General features: G+C 51.3%; 1 protein-coding gene across 1 annotated transcript; it reads left to right on the top strand.

Annotated features, from left to right (window-relative positions):
• Positions 1-11,313: 11,313 nt before the first annotated feature.
• MATN1 (matrilin 1) lies at positions 11,314-21,560 on the top strand. Its single transcript, XM_086323438.1, has 8 exons — positions 11,314-11,417; positions 11,860-11,960; positions 13,675-14,021; positions 15,141-15,363; positions 16,277-16,402; positions 17,357-17,773; positions 18,671-18,823; positions 20,399-21,560. Exons 1-8 carry the CDS (start codon positions 11,314-11,316, stop codon positions 20,668-20,670), a joined length of 1,743 nt encoding a protein of 580 aa, XP_086179564.1. The 3' UTR covers positions 20,671-21,560.
• Positions 21,561-21,934: the final 374 nt, after the last annotated feature.

Genomic DNA, 21,934 nt, shown 5'->3' with positions numbered 1-21,934 from the left:
GCTTGTAGGGCCTGAGACCAAGACAGCACTTGGTCGGATGACATGTGGGAGACAGTCATACACAGGGGCTGTGACCTGAAGGGGCTGGAAGCTGGAAGCGCAACACAGCGACACTGCAACAGCCTGGGGTGGTGGGAACGGGTGACGCCCCCACGGCCGATGAAGGAGCTCTGCCCTGCTTATGGGCAACTTCTCCATATTGTGGGGAGATCTGGGGGAGACCAGCAATTCATGCCCAATCGGGCCATGAAATCTTCAATTTGGGGACTTCTCTGGCAGTCCAGGGGTTAAGACTCTGTACTTCTACTGCAGGGAGCATGGGCTCAACCCCTGGTCAGGGAACTAAGATCCTGCATGCTATGTGGCATGGCCAAAAATAAAACAACAACAAAAAGAGAGAGAGGGGAAAAAAAAGAAATCTCCAGCTTATAATGAAATAGTCTTAACTCACAAGGTGAGTAGCTCCCAGGCTTAAGGATGCTGAGTCTGGGTGGTGTGCGAGTACCTATTCTGCATGTGCAAGGCAGCTTCTGTGGGTCTCTGTGGCCCCTGCCCTCCTGGACGGGCTCTCTGGAGCCAGCACTCACATTCCAACCTCTCCCCTGGGACTCCAGGAGGAAGTGGCCTCCTTAGCCAGCAAGGGCATTTCAACAGGCAGTGGGCTTGGCAGGGAGCGGCCAACACAGGGGAGCTGCAGGCTTAAATAAACAGAGTCCATCTGGTAAACAGTTTCCCTGCTCCTCCCTGGTCCAGGTGGTCAAGCAGGACATTGACCTTGAAGCTTCCTCTGCCCACATACTGGGGGGACAGGCCAGGTTGGGGGACAGCCTAGGCAAAGACCTGGAGATGCTGATCACAGGTCAGAGGGTGGTTCCAGTCTGGAAGTCTCCCCTCTGAGAACTCACAACTTACGACAGACACCGCAAGTTGTTCAGCCTTGTCCCTCTTGCCAGGGCCAAGCTGCTGACACTTTATATGGAGGTGGAGCTGAATTCTAGTCCGAGGGCATGGGGAAAAGCCAAGGTATTCTAAGGGGCTACAGGTGGAACTGTGGAGGGAAAGGAATGTCACTGTGCACCTTCCCAGCTCCTCTGTCCCAAGGAGTGATGTCAAGTGTCATAAGGGGAGAATGGGACGGAAAGGTTCAGATGTTCCTGGCATTGGGCATCCTTACAGAGGCTGTGGGCTTCCCACGTGGCTTATGGGTAAAGAATCCAACTGTAATTCAGAAGATGCAGGAGATGGGTCAGGAAGATCATCTGGAGGAGGAGGGCATGGCAACCCACTCCAGTATTCTTGCCTGAAGAATCTCATGGACAGAGGAGCCTGATGTGCTACAGTCCATAGGGTTGCAAAGAAGCTACTAGCATGCATGCGTGCACAGAGGCTGAGGTGGAACAACCTTGACACTGTTAGTATTCCTCTGTGGCCCTCTGTGGTCACTCTGTAAGAACAGGGCCAGACCTTGCTCTCAGGCGATCAGATTCCACGGGTTGCTTCCCCAACACCCTTCATCACTGAAGGCACTGCAGAGGGAAGGGCGTGAAGACTCAGTAAGCACCGAGTGCAGATTTGCTGTAATTAACACCTAGTCTTTTCCTTGTGACTCAGCTGGTAAAGAATCCACCTGCAATGAGGGAGACTGGGTTCGATCTCTGGGTTGGGAAGATTCCCTGGAGAAGGGAAATGCTGCCCACTCCAGTATTCCAGCCTGGAGAATTCCATGGACTGTATGGTCTATGGGGTCGCAGAGAGTCGGACACGACTGAGCTACTTTTCAATTTCACCTCCCCATACTGACCCTGAAGCAACTTTGCCTGAACTGAAAAGTGCTGTATTTCTTTCAAGATCTGCTTTTTATATTTTTTGGGCTTCCCTTCTGGCTCAGATGGTAAAGAATCAGCCTGCAATGCGGGAGACCTGGGTTTGATCCCTGGGTTGGGAAGATCCTCTGGAGAAGGGAAAGGCTACCCACTCCAGTATTCTGGCCTCAAGAATTCCATGGACTGTATAGTCCATGGGTTTGCAAAGAGTCGGACATGACTAAGTGGCTTTCACTTTTATATTTTTATTAGATATAGGTCTAAATGTGGCATTCCTGGAATATAAGGTTCCAAATCAATTTTTAATTTTCTGAGGAAACGTCATCCTGCTTTACATAGTGGCTGAAATGATGTACTCTTCCACCAACAGGGAACAAAGATCCCTCTTCTTCTGCATTCTCACAGATGTTTGGTTTACCTTGTCTTTTTAATGATGACCATTGTAACAGGTGTGAAGAGATAACTTATGGTTTGATTTGCATTTCTCTGATAGTGGTGTTGAGCATCTTTTATGTATCTGCTGGCCACTTGGATGTCTTCTTTGAAAAAAATGTGTATTCACTTCCTCTGTTCATTTTTGAATCAGATTTTTTTTGAAGCATAGTTGATTTACAATATTGTGTTAGCTTCAGGTGTACAGCAAAGTGATCTATACATTTAATTTTTTCAGATTATTTTCCCTTATAAGTTATTACAAAGTATTGAGTATTATTATGCAGTAAATCTTTGTTGTTTATCTACATTATATACAAGTGTGTATCTTTTAATCCTATACTCCTAATCCCTTCCCCACCCTTTGGTAACCATAAGTTTATTTTCTATGTCTGAGTCTCTTTCTGTTTTATAGATTCACTTGTATTATAAAAATTTCATATTTACTTGTCAATCCCCTGCCCCTTCTTTGTTTTTTTTTTTTTGAAAATTAATTAATCAAATTATTTTTTTTAGCTAAGCTGGGTCTTCATACTGTTCATGGGGTTCTCAAGGCAGGAATACTGAAGTGGTTTGCCATTCCCTTCTCTCAAACTACCACACAATTGCACTCATCTCACATCTCACATGCTAGCAAAGTAATGCACAAAATTCTTCAAGCCAGGCTTCAACAATATGTGAACCATGAGCTTCCAGATGTTCAAGCTGGTTTTAGAAAAGGCAGAGGAACCAGAGATCAAATTGCCAACATTTTGCCAACATCATTGAAAAAGCAAGAGAGTTCCAGAAAAACATCTGTTTCTGCTTTATTGACTATGCCAAACTCTTTGACTGTGTGGATCACAACAAACTGTGGAAAATTCTGAAAGAGATGGGAATACCAGACCACCTGACCTGCCTCTTGAGAAATCTGTATGCAGGTCAGGAAGCAACAGTTAGAACTGGACATGGAACAACAGACTGGTTCCAAATAGGAAAAGGAGTTCGTCAAGGCTGTATATTGTCACCCTGCTTATTTAACTTCTATGCAGAGTATATCATAAGAAATGCTGGGCTGGATGAAGCACAAGCTGGAATCAAGATTGCCGGGAGAAATATCAATAACCTCAGATATGCAGATGACACCACCCTTATGGCAGAAAGTAAAGAAGAGCTAAAGAGCCTCTTGATGAAAGTGAAAGGAGAGTGAAAAAGTTGGCTTAAAGCTCAACATTCAGAAAACTAAGATCATGGCATCTGATCCCATCACTTCATGGGAAATAGATGGGAAAACAGTGGAAACAGTGTCAGACTTTATTTTTCTGGGCTCCAAAATCACTGCAGATGGTGACTGCAGCCATGAAATTAAAAGACACTTACTCCTTGGAAGGAAAGTTATGACCAACCTAGATAGCATATTCAAAAGCAGAGACATTACTTTGCCAACAAAGGTCTGTCTAGTCAAGGCTATGGTTTTTCCAGTGGTCATGTATGGATGTGAGAGTTGGACTGTGAAGAAAGCTGAGCGCCGAAGAATTGATGCTTTTGAACTGTGGTGTTGGAGAAGACTCTTGAGAGTCCCTTGGACTGCAAGGAGATCCAACCAGTCCATCCTAAAGAAAATCAGTCCTGAATGTTCATTGGAAGGATTGATGCTGAAGCTGAAACTCCAATACTTTGGCCGCCTGATGCGAAGAGCTGACTCATTGGAAAAGATCCTGATGCTGGGAAAGATCTTTTCCAAGGCAGGCGGAGAAGGGGACAACAGAGGATGAGATGGTTGGATGGCATCACCGACTCAATGGACATAAATTTGAGTAACTCCAGGAGTTGGTGATGGACAGGGAGGCCTGGTGTGCTGAGGTTCATGGGATGGCAAAGAGTCTGACACGACTGAGCAACTGAACTGAACCAAACTGGGTCTTCATTGCTGTGCACGCACTTTTCTCTAGCTGTGGCAAGCAGGGACTGCTCTTTAGTTAGGGTGCACAGGCCTCTCGTTGCAGCGGCTCCTCTTGTTGTGGAGCACGGGAGCTAGGCACACAGGTTTCAGTAGTTGCCGTGTGTGGGTTCAGTAGTTGTGGCTTGCGGGCTTAACTGCCCTGCCACATGTGGGATCATCCCAGACTAGGTAGGGATTGGACCTGTGTCCCTTGCCTTGGCAGGTGGATTCTTAAACACTGGGCCACCAGGGAAGTTTTTCTCTCCCCCTGTTCTATGCCCACATATACCACCTAAGGTGGGTAGAATTCTAGAAGCCTCCAATGACCTACGACCTTGTCTAGTTCTCTCCCCTCGAGTGTGGGTGGATTCTGGGATTCTAATCAGTCACTCCTGGCTTAGGGTTATCTTATCTGGCAAGTTGACTTTAAGAAAGGGAGATTATTCTGGGTGAGCCAGATCTGGATCAGTCTGATCTCTTAAAAGGGACTGAGCTCTTCTGGAAGAGGGGGTTTGGCATGGGAGAGACGTGAACAGTAAGAGGCCTTGGGGGAGCCCACATAACAAGGAACGGCAGGTGGCTCCTGGAAGCTGAGTGTCTCTTGGGTAGCAGCCTGAACGAGGCCGGGGTAGGGGAGTGGAGGGGGGAGGTTCAGTCTGACAACCGCAAGGAACTGAATCCTGCCAGCCACACTGTTTGAAAGAGGATCCTGAGATCCAGAAAAGAAGAATAAGGCCTAGTCTTGACTTCAGCTGGACTTCAGCCTCGTGAGGGACTGGGAACCCAGACTTGTGACCTTTAGGAACTGTGAGGAACTTTGTTTGCTATGTTCAAGCTGCTAATTTTGTGGTAATTTGTTACACAGCAAAGGGAAAAGAATGTAGCACTCCTTCCCAGTTTGGAGGAAGTTTTATTTTTCCTCTTCACTGTCTAAGTGGCAGCTGCACCAACGATCTTGCATGTCTGAAGTCTTGGTCAGGGTAGAGTCAGAGTTTTGAGACTGAAGGGTGGAACAGGTGAGCCAACCACTGTTTGCACATCCTCAAATGCTCTTCTCAGGTCTCCAGATGCTCTGCTTTGAGGGAAAACAACAGGGATTTCAGGTAGCCAAGAGAGAGGTTAGATACTTCGGAAAATGAGGGAGAAAATATATTCTGTTCTGCTAGCTAAAGCATTACATTACATTCAGAGCTCCGATTTTTTAAGAGGGAAAGAGACCACTGGGAGCTGGCACCATGTGCTGAGATCCATGTGTTGTAAAGGATGGTTGTAGGAAATGAAGTTTTCTTTAGAGAAGAATTGACTCAGTAGGGGTGTGACCATGATCTTCAGGTTGCAGAACATGGTACATGGGGGAGACAGGCTCACTTGCTCTCTTAGCTGGATGGACAATACTTTGGGGGAATCTCTAAGCTCCCTGTCCAAGAGGCTGAACACCATAGGCTGGATATCAGCTTCCCAGGGACAGAGAGAGAATTTATGTTTCTTATTGGAGGCTGGGTGAGATTGGTGCTTTAATTATAGCAGAACTACCTGGAGAGCTTAGAAATACAGGTTCCCTGGGTCTGGGATGGAGCCTGGGAATCTGTATCCTCTTCTGAACTATCTTATCCAAACTGTCTGGATAGCTTGGGAGCAACTGAAGGAAATACAAAACAGAGAGTGACTTGCAAGAGCATATGAATGAGAATTGTGCTCAGCACTCCACAGATCCCAGTTGCCCTTGGGGTCCTGTAGGGACATGTCCCTTTCTGGCCTTCACTTGTCCCACCGCTTGGAGGTTCTGTTCTTCCCCACCCCTAGGTGGGCCCCAAAGCTTTGCCTTTACTTTGCTTAAGTACCGCCCCCCCACTCCGCCCCCCCCCTGCCCACCCCACACCACAGATCCTGAGACATAGACTTGGGTGTAGGTCGTTTTTTTGGGAGGTGGTCCCAGGGAGTACAGTGAGAGCAGGAGGGAGGCAGAAACTGGGATAGAAGCTAATAAAAATGTGCAGGGAGGGAACTTCCCTGGTGGTCCAGGGGCTGGGGCTTGGAGCTCCCCATGCAGTGGGCCTGGGTTCGATCCCTGGTGGGGCAACTAGATCCCAAACATTGCCAACTAAAAGTTTCCGTGTTGCAAGTAAAAAATCCCACAACTGAGACCTGGGGCAGTCAAATAAATAAAAGTAAATGTTAAAAAAAAAAAAAAAAGTGTGTTGAGAGAAGATAGAGGAGGGAGTGACTCGTTCTGTGGCAGAGAAAAGATGGGGAAGGCAGGGTTCAGGGAGAGAGACTGGCAACTGTCTGGATTTTGAAGGACCTTAAATGCCCAGCTAGGTCTGAATATTCATCTACAGGCGATACAAGACCATCACAAGGTATTTTGCCTTGAGAAGAGTGGCAGAGCGTGTCCTGCTCACTAGATACTCACTTTCCACCACAGGAGTCACTCCATCCCCAGGCAGAATCCGGTGATGTCCGCTCCTTTTCTCTCTCTTGTCCGTGTGGCTGGAGACAAAAGGCTTGGACTTGATGGGTTAGTAAGCTGGTGGCAGCTTTGCAGAGGGCCCATCTTGGACAGCAAGGAGATCCAACCAGTCCCTCCTAAAGGAGATCAGTCCTGAATATTTATTGGAAGGACTGATGCTGAAGCTGAAACTCCAATACTTTGGCCACCTGATGCGAAGAACTGACTCATTTGAAAAAACCCTGATGCTGGGAAAGATTGAAGGTAGGAGGAGAAGGGGTTGACAGAGGATGAGTTGGATGGATGGCATCATTGACTCAATGGACGTGAGTTTGAGCAAGCTCCGGGAGTTGGTGATGGACAGGGAGGCCTGGTGTGCTGTAGTCCATGGGGTCAAAAAGAGTCAGACACAACTAAGTGAACTGAACTGAACTGATTGTGACCTGAGTGCTTGCTTGTTACTGTCACTTAGCCTGTTCTCTGCTGACTAATACAAGAAGGCACTCTGAGAACCATAAGCACGGATGTGGCCTTCAATACCTTTCCTTCTCCACCGTCCTCTGACACTGGTGTTGAGAGCCCAGCTTCATAGACGAAGGGCAGAACAGTGGGGGGACTCATCTAATGTCAAGACAACTGGCAGGTAACAGAGCCTCAAGCCCAGCTCTGTCTGATGCCAAGAGTTTTTTCCCTTCATAGGATTCCTTAATATCTGGCATGAGCACCAGTGACAGAAATCAAGATAATTTTCCGTGACATGTAGATGAAAAAGTTAAGTTTAATTCGTTTTGAATTTATTTGAAGGCATATTGGAATAAACATGTAATCTGTACATCAAACCAATGATTTCATGGCTACCATTTCAAATTAGGAGGAGAAATTTTTGCCCAAAAGTGAGTTGCTTTAAAGTTAGAACGATTCATTTAAAAAAAAAAAATAGTAAAGGTATACGTGCCGAAGAATTGATGCTTTCGAGCTATGGTGTTAGAGAAGACTCTTGAGAGTCTCTTGGATATCAAGGAGATCAAACCAGTCAATCCTAAACGAAATCAAGCCTGAGTATTCATTGGAAGGACTGATGCTGAGGCTGAAACTCCCAATACTTTGGCCACCTGATGCGAAGAGCCATCTGTCTCATTGGGAAATATCCTGATGCTGGGAAAGATTGAAGACAGGAAGAGAAGGGGACCACAGAGGATGAAATGGTTGGATGGCATCACCAAATCAACGGACATGAGTTTGAGCAAGCTCCGGGAGGTGGTGATGGACAAGGAAGCCTGGCATGCTGCAGTCCGTGGGGTCGCAAAGAGACAGACACGACTGGGTGACTGAACAACAACAAAAAATGCAGATCCAGTAAATGGTGATAATGGTTTGGAAGGAGGAAGGGGACAGGCACCCACAGACTGCACTGCATCTAGAGACACCCAGGTTTGCTCTTCAGGAAAAGAACTGAGCCTGGGGCACAGGATGGGGAGTCCTGCCAGCCTTCCCCTGGCCCACACTCTGCCCAGAGGCCTCTCGGTGGACCTCTCTCTCTCAGATAAAACACTGAAGGCTTTAAGTCTCAGGAAACCCGAGGTGTGTGAAAACAAGGAGAGGGAACGGGGGAGCCCTCCACGGGCTGCCTGTCTGACTTCAGGAGCAGCCTCGGGGAAGGCGCCTCAACGCACTGTTTCTCCTAGGCCAAGACCGGACACACTGCTCCCCATTCTGATTCCTGGGGTAAAATGTTTCACATTTTAAAAACACAAATATTTAGTTTCTGTCCTCAATGTATATATTTAACATCTAGGTCTCCTCCCCCTCCCCAAGCTCCTGCTATGGAATGTTAAAGGTGCCCCTTTGGGGGAAACCCATCTCCGTCCCTGAAAACCTACCTGTAGCATATTTCTGTGGCTTCACTAATGAGCAAAGTGACACAGAGAAGGCGCTTGTGTTCCTCCAAGCAGCCCATAGACCTGCCATTCAGCGACGGAGCTGAAAGAGCTGTTTCATGGGCCCAGCCGCGGCCCCGGCCAAGAGGGCTTTGTACCCTGTCCATCGGGAGAGGGGCGGTGGGGCGAGGAGACTCCAGCTCACGTTCTGCTCGTCCACCTTCAGGATGGCAGTGGTGGGGGACACTCGCCATCGGTCACCATCGCCCTGCCCTGTCTGACCTTTGCTGGTTAACATGGAAATAGACCCAGTTCTTCAGTTGCTTCTTTTCATTCATTTCTTGATTTGCTCACCAGAGATCTGTGATAGGCACCAGGCCAGGCCTGGGGAGTTCACTGGTGACAGATAAGACCCCCGCAGGCAGGGAGCTGATATCCTCTGGAGCAGGGTCGGGGTGGAAGTAGGGGAGCAGGTCCTACATTCATAACACAATTTTGGGAAGTGATATGGGCCACAATGACCATGCCCTGCGGCATCTCGGGAGGACAGAAGCAGACTTACAAGTTGCAGAGAGACAAGAAGTCAGCTTGAACTGATTGCAGGAGGTGGTGAATTGTGAAAAAATGAAACTAAAATGAAAAATCAGAGGATTTAACTTCCTCGTTCTCTAAAACAGGGGCAAAAGGGAATGAGACCTGATTTCTAAGCTTGGCTCTGTCTCCAAAGAGGCTGGGTGGCTTCAGGCAAGTCAAGAACCTCTCTGTGCCTGTTTTCTCATCTGACAAATGGGCTACCAGAGTTGGGCCTGATGACCCCACAGGTTTGCTGGGGGAGCAAAAGACACAGAGTGACGTAGTGAGTGAGTGTGCCACATCACACGTACAAGGGACTGTCCCCTTCATTATTCCTGAAGGTTGTGACAGTGCTGGTTGGATCAGCTGTGCCTGGCAATCACTTTAAAAAAAATGTCCGTACATTTCCTTTTAGGGAGGTGTAATTTATATACGAAAAGGAGTACATCAAGGCTGTATATTGTCACCCTGCTTATTCAACTTACATGCAGAGTACATCATGAGAAACCTTGGGGTGAAAGAAGCACAAGCTGGAATCAAGATTGCGGGGAGAATTATCAATAACCTCAGATATGCAGATGACACCACCCTTATGGCAGAAAAAGAAGAGGAACTAAAAAGCCTCTTGATGAAAGTGGAAGTGGAGAGTGAAAAAGTTGGCTTAAAGCTCAACATTCAGAAAGCGAAGATCATGGCATCTGGTCCCATCACTTCATGGGAAATAGATGGGGAAACAGGGGAAACAGTGTCAGACTTTATTTTTCTGGGCTCCAAAATCACTGAAGATGGTGATTGCAGCCATGAAATTAAAAGACACTTACTCCTTGGAAGGAAAGTTATGACCAACCTAGATAGCATATTCAAAAGCAGAGACATTACTTTGCCAACAAAGGTCTGTCTAGTCAAGGCTATGGTTTTTCTTGTGGTCATGTATGGATGTCAGAGTTGGACTGTGAAGAAGGCTGAGGGCTGAAGAATTGATGCTTTTGAACAGTGGTGTTGGAGAAAACTCTTGAGGGTCTCTTGGACTGCAAGGAGATCCAACCAGTCAATTCTAAGGAAGTTGGTCCTGACTATTCATTGGAGGACTGATGCTGAAGTTGAAGCTCTGATAATTTGGCCACCTGATGGGAAGAACTGACTCACTGGAAAAGACCCTGATGCTGAGAAAGATTGAAGGCAGGAGGAGAAGGGGATGACAGAGGATGAGATGATTGGATGGGATCACAGACTCAATGGACATGAGTTTGAGCAAGCTCTGGGAGTTGGTGATGGATAGGGAGGCCTGGTGTGCTGCAGTCTCTGGGGTCCCAAAGAGTCAGACATGACCGAGCAACTGAACTGAACTGGACCTATATGCAATGATGGGGACCCTTCCTGGTTATATTCCTTTATTTATAAGCCTTTAGTTTTGCCTCATCTGTGAAGACCCCGGACTGGGCCCAGATGCAGAGATGAATCAACCAGACACTTAGCCACTCACGGGTGAGACGGACAAGGTACAGAAGCACAGGGAAGGGGTCCTAACCCAGGGCAGCGGGGAGAGAGATGGGCATGGAGAAGGCACCTCCACAAGGCTTCCCCCATGCAAGCAGGGTGCCTGAGAGCTCTGGCCTGGGGCCCTCTTCTGGCATTGACACTCAGCTGCACTTAAGACAAGTTACTTCAAAACTATGGTTTTCAGTTCCTCATCTGGGAAATGGGGGTAATAATATTGGTTGCCTCAAAGGGTTATCCAGAGAATTCAATGAGATGGTTCATGTAAGACTGCTTGCCCTGGGAGGTGGGCACCATTAGCATCCCCACCTTTCAGATGAGGCACAGAGAGGTGAAGCAACCTGTCCACAGTCACACAGCAAGTAGAGAGCACACCCAAGTCATCTGGCTCCTAAGTCTGTGCTCTCAACCATCTTCCCTACTGCTCGGCTCCTAGTGTGCTGTGCTTGGTCGATCAGTCGTCTCTGACTCTTTGCAACCCCATGGACTGTATAGGCCACCAGGCTCCTCTGTCCATGGGGATTCTCCAGGCAAGAATACTGGAGTGGGTTGCCCCGCCCTCTCTAGGGCATCTTCCCAACCCAGGGATTGAGCCCAGGTTTCTGCATTGTAAGCAGATCCTTTGCCATTTGAACCACCACAGAAGCCCGCCCAGCTCTTACAAGGGGCTCGTGTACCTGTTCGCTTCGATATGACTCTGAAAGATTGTTAGGCAGAGAGTGATCAGGAGAAGGGGGCAACATGGGCAGATGGTCCTGCGTGGACAAAGGCTTGAGGAGCACTCAGATCCAGGTGAGGCTGGAGAACAGGGTGTGGGTGGAGAGCCAGCAGACAGGACAGCCAAGGTTGGAGGTGGGAAACTGGGGCTGGAGTTGTAGGTGGGAGAAGAGTGTTGGCGCGGGATGAGGGCGCCAGGCAGGGCTGGGGTGTGAGGCTGTTGGACTCAGGTTTACCTGGGCTCAGTCTGGGAGCTTCAGGCCAGTGCAGGCTCTGGGCCTGGAGGAGTCACCCTCCACCCACCTGATATTTCCTGGATTCCAGCTGCAGCTTCTGCAGGCAAAGGAGCCCTTGTGGTCAGAGGGGCCTCTGGAGCCCAGGCGGGGAGACTCCTTCCCTCCCTCCCTGGCACACACACCTCCATTCAGCCTGGCCCCGCCCTCCAAGGGGGCTGACCCCACGTTAGTGGGGGGCCCGCCTGACTGGGAGGCTGGGCCAGCAGGCATCGAGGTTGATAAGACCTGGCCCCCACTGGCCCCCACGACTGTGCTGCTACTGCCCGCGTGCCAGAACCATGAGGGCACTCAGTGGCCCCCGCCTCATGCTCTGTGGTCTGCTGCTGCTCCTGTTCCAGGCCCCATGCGCCCTTGGCCTCGCCCCACTGTCCAGAGGTGAGGGGGCCCCATGTGAGGTGGGGGATACTGGGCACTGAGACAGACAGAGGCTAAATGGGATCCAGCATGGGCGGGGGCGGGCAGGCAGGGGTGCCCCACAGGGCTGACGCAGGAACAGACAGAGATGGTGACAAACACAAGGACCAGGGTGGGCTGACCCTGTCTGTTCTGTGCGGAGCGGGCATGAGACGGCTTCTCTGAGCCTGTCTCTCGGCTTTGCAGCTCCCAGGCTGTCCTCAGGGACCAGGCACCCTGCAGGGATGGTCTTGGTCTTCTGGGTCACTGACCGCACAGCCTTCTGTCACCTGGGGCTGCAACCAGGCCCAGGGCTGAGCTCACGACTCTCTGATGACTGCAGATCTGAGGGAGGAGGGGTGGCAAGATGACATTCCCCCTTCCACCAGCGCTTCCAGCATATTCTGGACTGGGCTGTCCATGAGCTGTACCACTGAGTTTCAGTTGTGAGGACAGAGTCCTAGGATGCCCAGCTCCTCCTGTGCAGATGGGGAAATTGAGGTCAGAGAGAGGAGGACCTATCTAAAACCACAGAGTGAGTGAGCAAGCCTCAGAGCCTCATGGCTCCTGGTCCACTGTCCCATGGTGTGGCCAATGCCCTCTCCATCTCTGGGCCTCAGTTTACCCATTTGTAGCCTCAGCTAGTGGCAGCCAGGAAACCAAGTTGCAAGGTGATTTCTGAGGTCCCTTGAGGACTTCTGATGTCCCGGCCTGGGGCACCATGGCTGGGAGATAGGACTGTCCACACACCTTGTCTTTCTTGACGCTTCCTGCATCCCTGCTTGGGAGCAGCCCAGATTTAGTGGTGGACAGAGTGCAGACTTCTGTACTGGCTGCAGGGCCAGGCCAGTGATAACATCAAGCATTAAGCCTATCCTCCCCTCCAGGCAGATGAGAAAAGCGAAGCTTCAAAGCTGCAATGATCTGCCCAAGGCCACAGAGCTAGGACTCGGACTCCGTCTACCCCACTTGGGCTCTGTGTCCCTCCCAGCACATGGTGCTGCCTCCCAGGCTGTCTGGAAAGACATCGCTCCCTGGGGGTGTGTCTTGGGGGCCCACTTGATCAGACTGCCAAGGTGGCCACGAGGAACTCCTGCTGTTTTTCCTGTTCTTAGAGACCAGCCAGCAGGCTCTGCGGGACTGGGGCCAACTGGGTGCGCTTTGCTGATTCTCTTTGACGCTCAGATGAAAGAGCCCACGTTGACGGGTGTTGCACTGGTTTTCAAGGCTGTGCCCGCCGGAGGGCCGACCCTCAGTTCCCTCCTGCCCAGGCAGGGCAAAGAGAATCTCTTGTTTACACTCTGGGCTGAAACCTGAGACGTGAAGGCTATCTTCTCCTTTGCTGCCTCTGAGAACCCTACATGCCCAGCCTTGAGCTGGCACCTTACACATATTTTTGCTTGCCCTCAAAGGATTCTGTAAGGAAGGGATCGCCTGTCCATTGTACAGACAGGAAACTGAGGCTCAGAGAGGTGAAGGTGCCATTTGAACCTTTGTCTTTCCTATGGGCTGAGCTGGGGGCCTCTGGCAAGTTGCTTGCCTGAGTCCCCATGCTGACAGCAGGACCCAGCCAGGCTGATTCATGTCTGGTCTAGTCTGCCTGAGGCCTCAGGTCTGGATCTAAGTAGCCCCTGATGCCCTGTTCCTTCGTCTTAAGTATCTCCGCTCCATCCTCCCGACCTCTGCCCCCTCCCAGGGCACCTCTGCCGGACCCGGCCCACCGACCTGGTGTTCGTCGTCGACAGCTCACGCAGCGTGCGGCCCGTGGAGTTTGAGAAGGTGAAGGTGTTCCTGTCCCAGGTCATCGAGTCACTGGACGTGGGGCCCAATGCCACCCGCGTGGGCCTGGTCAACTACGCCAGCTCCGTGAAGCAGGAGTTCCCGCTGCGGGCCCACAGCTCCAAGGCTGAGCTGCTGCAGGCTGTGCGCCGCATCCAGCCGCTGTCCACGGGCACCATGACGGGTCTGGCCATCCAGTTCGCCATCACCAAGGCCTTAAGCGATGCAGAGGGTGGTCGCCCCAGGTCCCCCGACATTAGCAAGGTAGGGGCTCACAGGAACGTGGCAGCCTGCGGCAATGAAGAGATACAGCTAGGTTTTCAGGGCCAGGAGCCTCGGCCTCTGGAGGGGAGGAGATTGTACAAGGCCGCTCCCCAGGGAACCCAGGGTAGGGATACTAAAAATAGTGCTGCCCTCTCTGGCTTCTTATCAAGAATCATCTCAGGGGGCCTCACCACACCCCCTTTCTCCAGATAAAGAAACATGGGCTCAGGAAGGTGAGTTGTATTTCTAACCCAGGCCTGTCAGGTCACCAAGACAGGGGGTCGGGCATCCAGGCCAGGGGAGGAGACTCAGGAATCAGAAGCAGACTCAGGTCAGAAGCAGAAAAGCAGCCAAAGGGGCTGGACGCTGAGTCCCAGACTCCTACAGAGCAGTTTGGAGGACCCGACTTAGGGCAGGCTGGACAGGGGGTGGGTGAGGGCCAGCCTCGGCACCAGGGTCCATTCTTGTGGCCCTTTCCCAGATACAGCACACAGGGGACTGGTGGGAGGGGAAGTGTTTTCTTCCTAGGGAAGTTAGTGTCTTGAGGAACGGAGGGAGAAAAGGCAGCATCTTCCTTCATTCCGTGGGCATCTATATGGGTACCACCTCTCTCCCAGGGTATACAAGGGAAAATGGGCAGAAGAGAGGAAAAACTTCCACTCTTTAGCGTCTGCCTCTCTCTGGTGGCCAAAAGGTAGAACTGCATGGAGTTGAGTACAGAGGTTTGGCCCTGCCCTCGCAAGCACCCCCAGGCTGATGGAGTGGAGGTGGCTCTGCCCTCAGAGGTCACAGAGCTGTCTGATGGAGGAGGAGACACCCAGAAGCCCTAGTCAGACGGAAGAGCACCTAGCCACGCCTCTCACTCGGAAGAAACCTTTCTCCTCTTCCACGATTCGAGTTCTTTTTCTCGGGCCTGATATTGGTGGTGGCGGCAGTCATATCCACCTGCCACCGAACAGCTGTGTGACTGGGGCTTGCCACTCCACCCCTCCGGGTCAATCTCCTCTTATGTCAACCGTCCTGGGGTGTTGGGGGGGGTGGTGCTACTGGAGGACCAAGTGGCCCACCCAGTGTGGGGAGGGAGGCCAGGCTCTCGCACGTTCCTCCTCTGCGTCGCAGGTGGTCATCGTGGTGACGGACGGGAGGCCCCAGGACAGCGTGCGGGACGTGTCTGCGCGGGCCCGGGCCGGCGGCATCGAGCTGTTCGCCATCGGCGTGGGCCGCGTGGACAAGGCCACGCTGCAGCAGATCGCCAGCGAGCCGCAGGACGAGCACGTCGACTACGTGGAGAGCTACAGCGTCATCGAGAAGCTGTCCAAGAAGTTCCAGGAGGCCTTCTGCTGTGCGCGGGCGGCGCGGGGCAGGCGATGGGCCAGGCTGGGGGTGGTGCTGGGGGAAGGGAGATTGGGGAAAGGCGGTCGGGTGTCTGGCCAGGGCCAGGGCAGGGGCAGGGCTGAGAGCGGACAATTGGGGGCGGAGCCCGGGAAGGAGGTGGCCTATAAGAGGCGGGGACTGAGATTGAGACCACATTGGGGGCGGGGCCAGGGCCTTATCTGGGCTGATTCCCACCCAGTCCCAGGTTGAAGGACTTGGGGAGGAGGTGACACTCAAAAGACCTTTTTTTTTTTTTGGAGATAGAGTCCTGGCAGGGAACATGGGGAGGGCCTAAAAAAGCCTGTGCTATTTGGCTGCGGCGTGTGTATGTGTGTGTGTGTGGTGGTTGGGGGGTGGAGGGTTGGGATGCCAGTCTTCTGCCATGTGGGAAGGTCTGAGGGGGCTTGAGCATTGGGGTGGAGAAATTTCAGAACCTTTAGCGGGGTGGAGGAGGCAGTGCAAGGATTCTTCTCTACGTGTAAAACAGATCTAGGAAGAGCCTGAATCTAACTGAGAATTCTAGGCCATAATGCACAGTACCACGAATGTGGCATTTCACAAATATTTGTTGAGCGTCTTCTGTGTGCTGTGTTCACTGCTGCGTGTTTTGTTCTAGTCATTTGGAATACAACAGTGAACAAAGGGGATTTAGGCCCTGCCCCTGTGGCCTATATCATTTCAGCAGGAAGCTTTAGTTTATTATCAGCAATGCCACCATCTCCAGGGATGTCAGCCTGGCTGCAGTGATTCTGGCCTGGGTTGAGGGTCTGGAACCCCACCTGGGTGAGGGCCTGAGTGACCCTGAGCTTATGAGGGGCGATTCTGGCTGAGATATCCAAGGGCCGGTGACCGTGTGCTTCTGTCTCCTCTCGTCCCTGCAGTGGTGTCAGACCTGTGTGCCACGGGTGACCATGACTGTGAGCAGGTGTGCGTCAGCTCCCCGGGCTCCTACACCTGTGCCTGCCGCGAGGGCTTCACCCTGAACAGTGACGGCAAGACCTGCAATGGTCAGTGGGCCGGACACAGGCAGCCTGGGGAGGGTGGTGGGGAGGGGATGGGGCCTTGACCAGTCCCCAGGAAGCCCACCCGAGCCTCCCTGCTCCTTGCCTCTGGACCAATCTGCAATGGATATCTTCTGTGGACTTGTGGACACAGAGGGGGAAGGAAAGGGTGGGATGAATTGAGAGAGTAGTATTGACATGTATGCACTCGCATGTGTGGAGCAGATAGCTAGTGGGCAGCTGCTGTGGCTTCCCGGGTGGCTCAGTGGTAAAGAATCTGCCTGCCCATACAGGCACTGCAGGAGATACAGCTTTGATCCCTGGGTCGGGAAGACCCCCTGGAGGGGGAAATGGCAACCCCCTTTAGTATTCTATCCAGGATAATCACATGGACAGAGGAGTCTGGTGGACTGCACAGTCTCTGGGGTCATAAAAAGTTGGACACGACTTAGTGACTGAGCAGGCAGGCAGGGGAAGCTACTGTAGAGCACAGGGAGCTCAGCTCAGTGCCCTATGATGCCTAGAGGGGTGGGAGGGAGGCTCAAGAGGCTTGTGTATACATATGGCTGATTCATGCTGTTGTACAGCAGAAACTAACACGACATTGTAAAGCAATTATCCTCCAATTTAAAAGAAAGAGATGTCTTCTACAGTTTGATGTTTGCAGTTCTCTTCTCACTGTCCCTCTTTTTGCCACTGTGGATGGTGGGTTTAGTGTGGTAGAAGGAGTTACATAGTCTTGAACTCACATCTTGGTGCCACTACTTCTGAGTTGTGTGATTTAACCCTGTTTAGAGCTTCAAGTTTCAATGCTGGAGGTTAGGCTGCCCAGAGGGAGTTCTGAGGCCCAAATGGGATGATGTTCTGAACAGCTGTTGGGTGTGGTGGGTACCCAGCCACTGGCTGGGATGAATGACTGTGTCCTTAAGCTTCACCTCACTGCCTTCCTACCCTCTCCAGTCTGCAACGGTGGCGGGGGCAGTTCGGCTACTGACCTGGTCTTCCTCATTGATGGGTCCAAGAGTGTGCGGCCGGAGAACTTTGAGCTGGTGAAGAAGTTCATCAACCAGATTGTGGACACGCTGGATGTATCGGACAAGTTGGCCCAGGTGGGGCTGGTACAGTACTCAAGCTCTGTGCGCCAGGAGTTCCCACTGGGCCGCTTCCACACCAAGAAGGACATCAAGGCAGCCGTGCGGAACATGTCCTACATGGAGAAGGGCACCATGACTGGGGCTGCCCTCAAGTACCTCATCGACAATTCCTTCACTGTGTCCAGCGGGGCTAGGCCTGGTGCCCAGAAGGTGGGCATTGTCTTCACTGATGGCCGGAGCCAGGACTACATTAACGATGCTGCCAAGAAAGCCAAGGACCTTGGTAGGTGCTGCTGGGACCCTGAACACCACCAGTGGCCAGGGGTGCTCATGGAACAGCTCAGTTTCAGTTTAGCTTAGGTCTGTTCTGATGAGTGCCCTAAACCCAGGTTCGATATAAATGAGGTTTGTCCAACTCTTTCTTATACTGATGAAAAAACTGAAGCCCCAGAAGAGTAAGTGGATTGTTCTGATGGCCTTTTGGTAAGTGAGGCTTGGAACTTTTCCAGTTGAATATTCCCAAGAGCATACCATCTGTTGGCAGGCAACCCCACTTTGGGACAAGCCTGAGTCTCAGCTTTGTCACCTATTAAATGAAAATAATAGCAACCAGTAGATGGATATTATAAGGGTTACATGAGATTACAAAGTTCTCAGTACAAGGAGTCAGTACAAGTCTGATATATTGTAGCATCTCAGTAAATGTTGATTTCCTCAATGTCTTTGTCCCAGGCATTGTGCCTGCAATTCCAGCATCTGCCACCAGGAGGTGACGGGTTTGATTGCCTGGGCATTCCCCAGATTTAGCCATGGTTGCCTGTCCCCATGGTGAAAGTGAAGTGAAGTGAAAGTCACTCAGACGTGTTTGACTCTTTGCAACCCCATAAACTATACAGGCCAGAATATTGGAGAGAGTAGCCTTTCCCTTCTCCAGGGGATCTTCCCAATCCAGGGATCAAACCCAGGTCTTCTGCTTTGCAGGCAGATTCTTTACCAGCTGAGCCACAAAGGAAGCCCAAGAATACTGGAGTGGGTAGCCTATCCCTTCTCCAGAGGATCTCCCTGACCTAGGAATTGAACCGGGGTTTCCTGCATTGCAGGCGGATTCCTTACCAACTGAGCTGTCAGGGAAGCTGCCTGTCCCCATGGCCACCATTATTCACCTTGTTCCTCTTGGCAGGCTTTAAAATGTTTGCTGTGGGTGTGGGCAATGCCGTGGAGGATGAGCTGAGGGAAATCGCCTCAGAGCCCGTGGCAGAGCACTATTTTTACACAGCTGACTTCAAGACCATCAACCAGATTGGCAAGAAGTTGCAGAAGAGGATCTGTGTGGGTGAGTGAGACCAGAAAGGGCACCAGTGGGAGGAGGAGGTGGGGCTCTGATGATACGTGTGGGTGTCTGTTTGTGTAACCATCCTGGACTAGATATGGATGGGGAAAACAGGAGCTGGGATAGCATCATGAGTTGGCAGAACTGGGAGGAGGGCTGACCAATCTGACTTTTCAGTTCAGTCACTCAGTCGTGTCCGACTCTGCGACCCCATGGACTGCAGCACGCCAGGCTTCCCTGTCTTTCACTATCTCCTGGAGTTTGTACAAACTCATGTCCATCGAGTCGGTGATGCCATCCAACCATCTCATCCTCTGTCATCCCCTTCTCCTCCTGCCTTCAATCTTTCCCAGCATTAGGATCTTTTCCAATGAGCCAATTCTTCACATCAAGTGGCCAAAATATTGCAGTTTCAGCTTCAGCATCAGTCCTTCCAATGAATATTCAGGACTGATTTCCTTGAGGGTTGACTGGTTTGATCTTCTTGCAGTTTAAGGGACTCTCAAGAGTTTTCTCTAATACCACAGTTCAAAAGCATCAATTCTTCGCTGCTCAGCTTTCTTTATAGTCCAGCTCTCACATCCATACGTGACTGGAATGTACACATGACTGGAAAAACCATAGTTTTGACTAGACGGACCTTTGTCAGCAAAATAACGTCTCTGCTTTTTACTATGCTGTCTAGGTTGGTCATAGCTTTTCTTCCAAGGAGCAAGCATCTTTTAATTTCATGGCTGCAGCCACCATCTGCAGGGATTTTGGAGCCCAAGAAAATAAAGTCTGTCACTGTTTCCATTGTTTCTCCATTTGCCATGAAGTGATGGGAATGGATGCCATGATCTTCGTTTTTTGAATGTCGAGTTTTAAGCCAGCTTTTTCACTCTCCTCTTGTCCTTGGTCTGATTTTTTACAGCCAGCAAACATGTACTGAATGCTCTTTTACAAGCGGCACTGTTCTCAGTGCTCTCCAAATGTGAAATCATTTAATCCTATTTGGTAGGAATATTGTTATCCCCATTTTAGAGACAGGAAAACCAAGGCCAGAGGGGTGGAACAACTGAGTAACTGGAGGAGCCAGGATTTGAACCCTGCTTCCTCTCCTGGTTCCCAGTGGTAAAGAGTGTAGATTCCCCAGTCAGACAGGCCTGGGTTTGCATGTTTGCTTTGACACTAACTAGCTGCTGGCTCTGGGCAAGTTGTTTACCTTCTTGAGTTCTTCGTTTGTAAAACGGGATTGATAACAAACCCAAAGAGTTGGAGTGAGGAGTCACCAAGATGACCTCGGGGCCCCCGACTACAGCGTCCTGCACGTCGTAGGTGGTCAGCATTGGGGAGGCTGTTTTGGAGTTCTTTATCAGGGTTTTGAGGGGTCAGGAAGACATTCAGGGATGGCCCCCTCCGTCACTCCTGGGAGCTCTGTCTCAGGAACTCTACATGTCTCTCTGCCTTCTCGCATCTCCCAGGCCCCACACTCCCCCAAGGCGCTCCAGTTCTGGCCCTGAGCAGTGACTACCCGCCTCCCTGGCAGGCAGCCACTCACCAGCTCCTTTCCCTTTCCCCACTTTCTGCCCACCCCAGAGGAAGACCCGTGTGCTTGCGAATCCATTGTGAAATTCCAGACCAAAGTGGAGAAGCTGCTGCAGGCCCTGACCCGGAAGCATATCCTTTCCCAGAAGCCTCTGCGAGGAGAGGGAGCGGTCAGGAGGGCCCTGTGGTGGCGGGGAGGAGAGAGCCTTGCCCCTTGTGTGGTGGGGTCGGGCAGGCTCCTGCTGAAGACGGGCTGGATCCTGGCCCGGGAGGCTGGCCTTGGCTTTGGTACTGACAAGGGAGAGGCAGAAACCAAGAGCTAGAAGCTGGGCACACACGGAGTCCTGGATATGCTCGGGAAAACGTGGTGCCTCTGGACTCCGCTTTCTTAGGCGCTCGGTGACCTGCCTAACTCACCAGACTCCTCTCAGATGGGGCTGCACCCCGCACAGCTCCCCGGGCTCAGGCAGGACTAGGCGGGTACCCAGCAGGCCTAAACCTGCACCTGGGCAGGGCTGGGCTTTCCAGACCCGCCGTAACTGCTGGCTTGTTTTTGGAAAGCACCCTCCTGAGGGCCGTGGATGGGTAAGTTTTGACCCTGGCGAAAGCACACGCTATGGGGAGGGATGAGAGAAAGTCCTGGAAGCGGGTTCCGGAGTGCAGGTGCCACCCCGTCACCGCCCTGCTCCAGTCAGCCCTCGCCTCTCCTTAACTCCCAGTCCACTGGAAGCCGTGAGTAAGCGGCTGGCCGTCCTGGAGAACAGAATCGTCTAAGCCCGCCTGTCCGCAGTGCAGCTCACGGAGCCCTGCGTGTGTCCCCTGGAGCCCAAGTTTAGTCTAGGTTTGCTAGTTCAGTGAGAGGGCTTTGGGAGGTGGGGTCCCAGGACAGGACTGGGCTTTTTCCTCTCTCACCCTTCGAGCCTGGGCGGAGTGTGTGTTTGAGTGTGTGTGCTGGGAGAGTGTGCCTGTTCGGGAGCGCACGCGGGTGTGTGTGTGTACACCCAAGGGTAGGCATGTGACTAGGAACATGAGTGAGAACACAGGGGTGAGTGTGGGAGGAACTGCGTTTGCTTTTTTTTTTAATCAAAAGCTTAATATATTCCTGTTTGTTTTTTTTTTTTCAGTTCACTCTTTCTTGACTGTGAGTGCTGTGAATTTCTTTTCTGGTTTCTGTATTCCCTTTTGAAAAACCATTAAATGTGATTTAACGTAAGCACTGAATGAGGCTGGTGGCCTTGTGGTCATTTGGGCGGCAGGAGGAAGAACTTGTGGGGGTGGCAGGCGATGAGTTTGCTCGGAGGAACTCAGCAATGGTGTCAGCAGGGAAGATGGCCACTGCTCCCCAACCCACGCGTGTCTGTCTTGACTTTTCAGTTACAGATTCATTGATGAGATCTCTGTTCATCCTCCCAGCAACCTTACCCAGAACAAACTTGAGTCATTCCCATTTTACAGATGGGAAACCCTAGTGTCTGAGTGACAAGATGACTAGCTCGTTGGAGAGACAGGGCTCTTGAATCTGGGACTTTGAGACATCAAGAGAAAAAGGCATCAGAGAACAAGGGCAGTGGCACCAGAGAAGACTCT

Source organism: Bos grunniens, chromosome 2 (assembly GCF_055505025.1).
Source record: "Bos grunniens cultivar Pamir isolate PY7600 chromosome 2, Bosgru_T2T1.0, whole genome shotgun sequence".
Lineage (NCBI taxonomy): Eukaryota > Metazoa > Chordata > Mammalia > Artiodactyla > Bovidae > Bos > Bos grunniens.
Note: the sequence above shows the minus strand (reverse complement) of the source record. Positions and strands in the feature narration are given on the sequence as shown.

Coding starts and splice junctions, on each gene's coding strand:
- MATN1 (XM_086323438.1), top strand. CDS start 11,314: ATGGGCAGATGGTCCTGCGTGGACAAAGGCTTGAGGAGCACTCAGATC. Junction 11,418..11,859: donor CAGCAGACAGGACAGCCAAG/GTTGGAGGTGGG, acceptor CCCGCGTGCCAG/AACCATGAGGGCACTCAGTG. Junction 11,961..13,674: donor CCTCGCCCCACTGTCCAGAG/GTGAGGGGGCCC, acceptor GCCCCCTCCCAG/GGCACCTCTGCCGGACCCGG.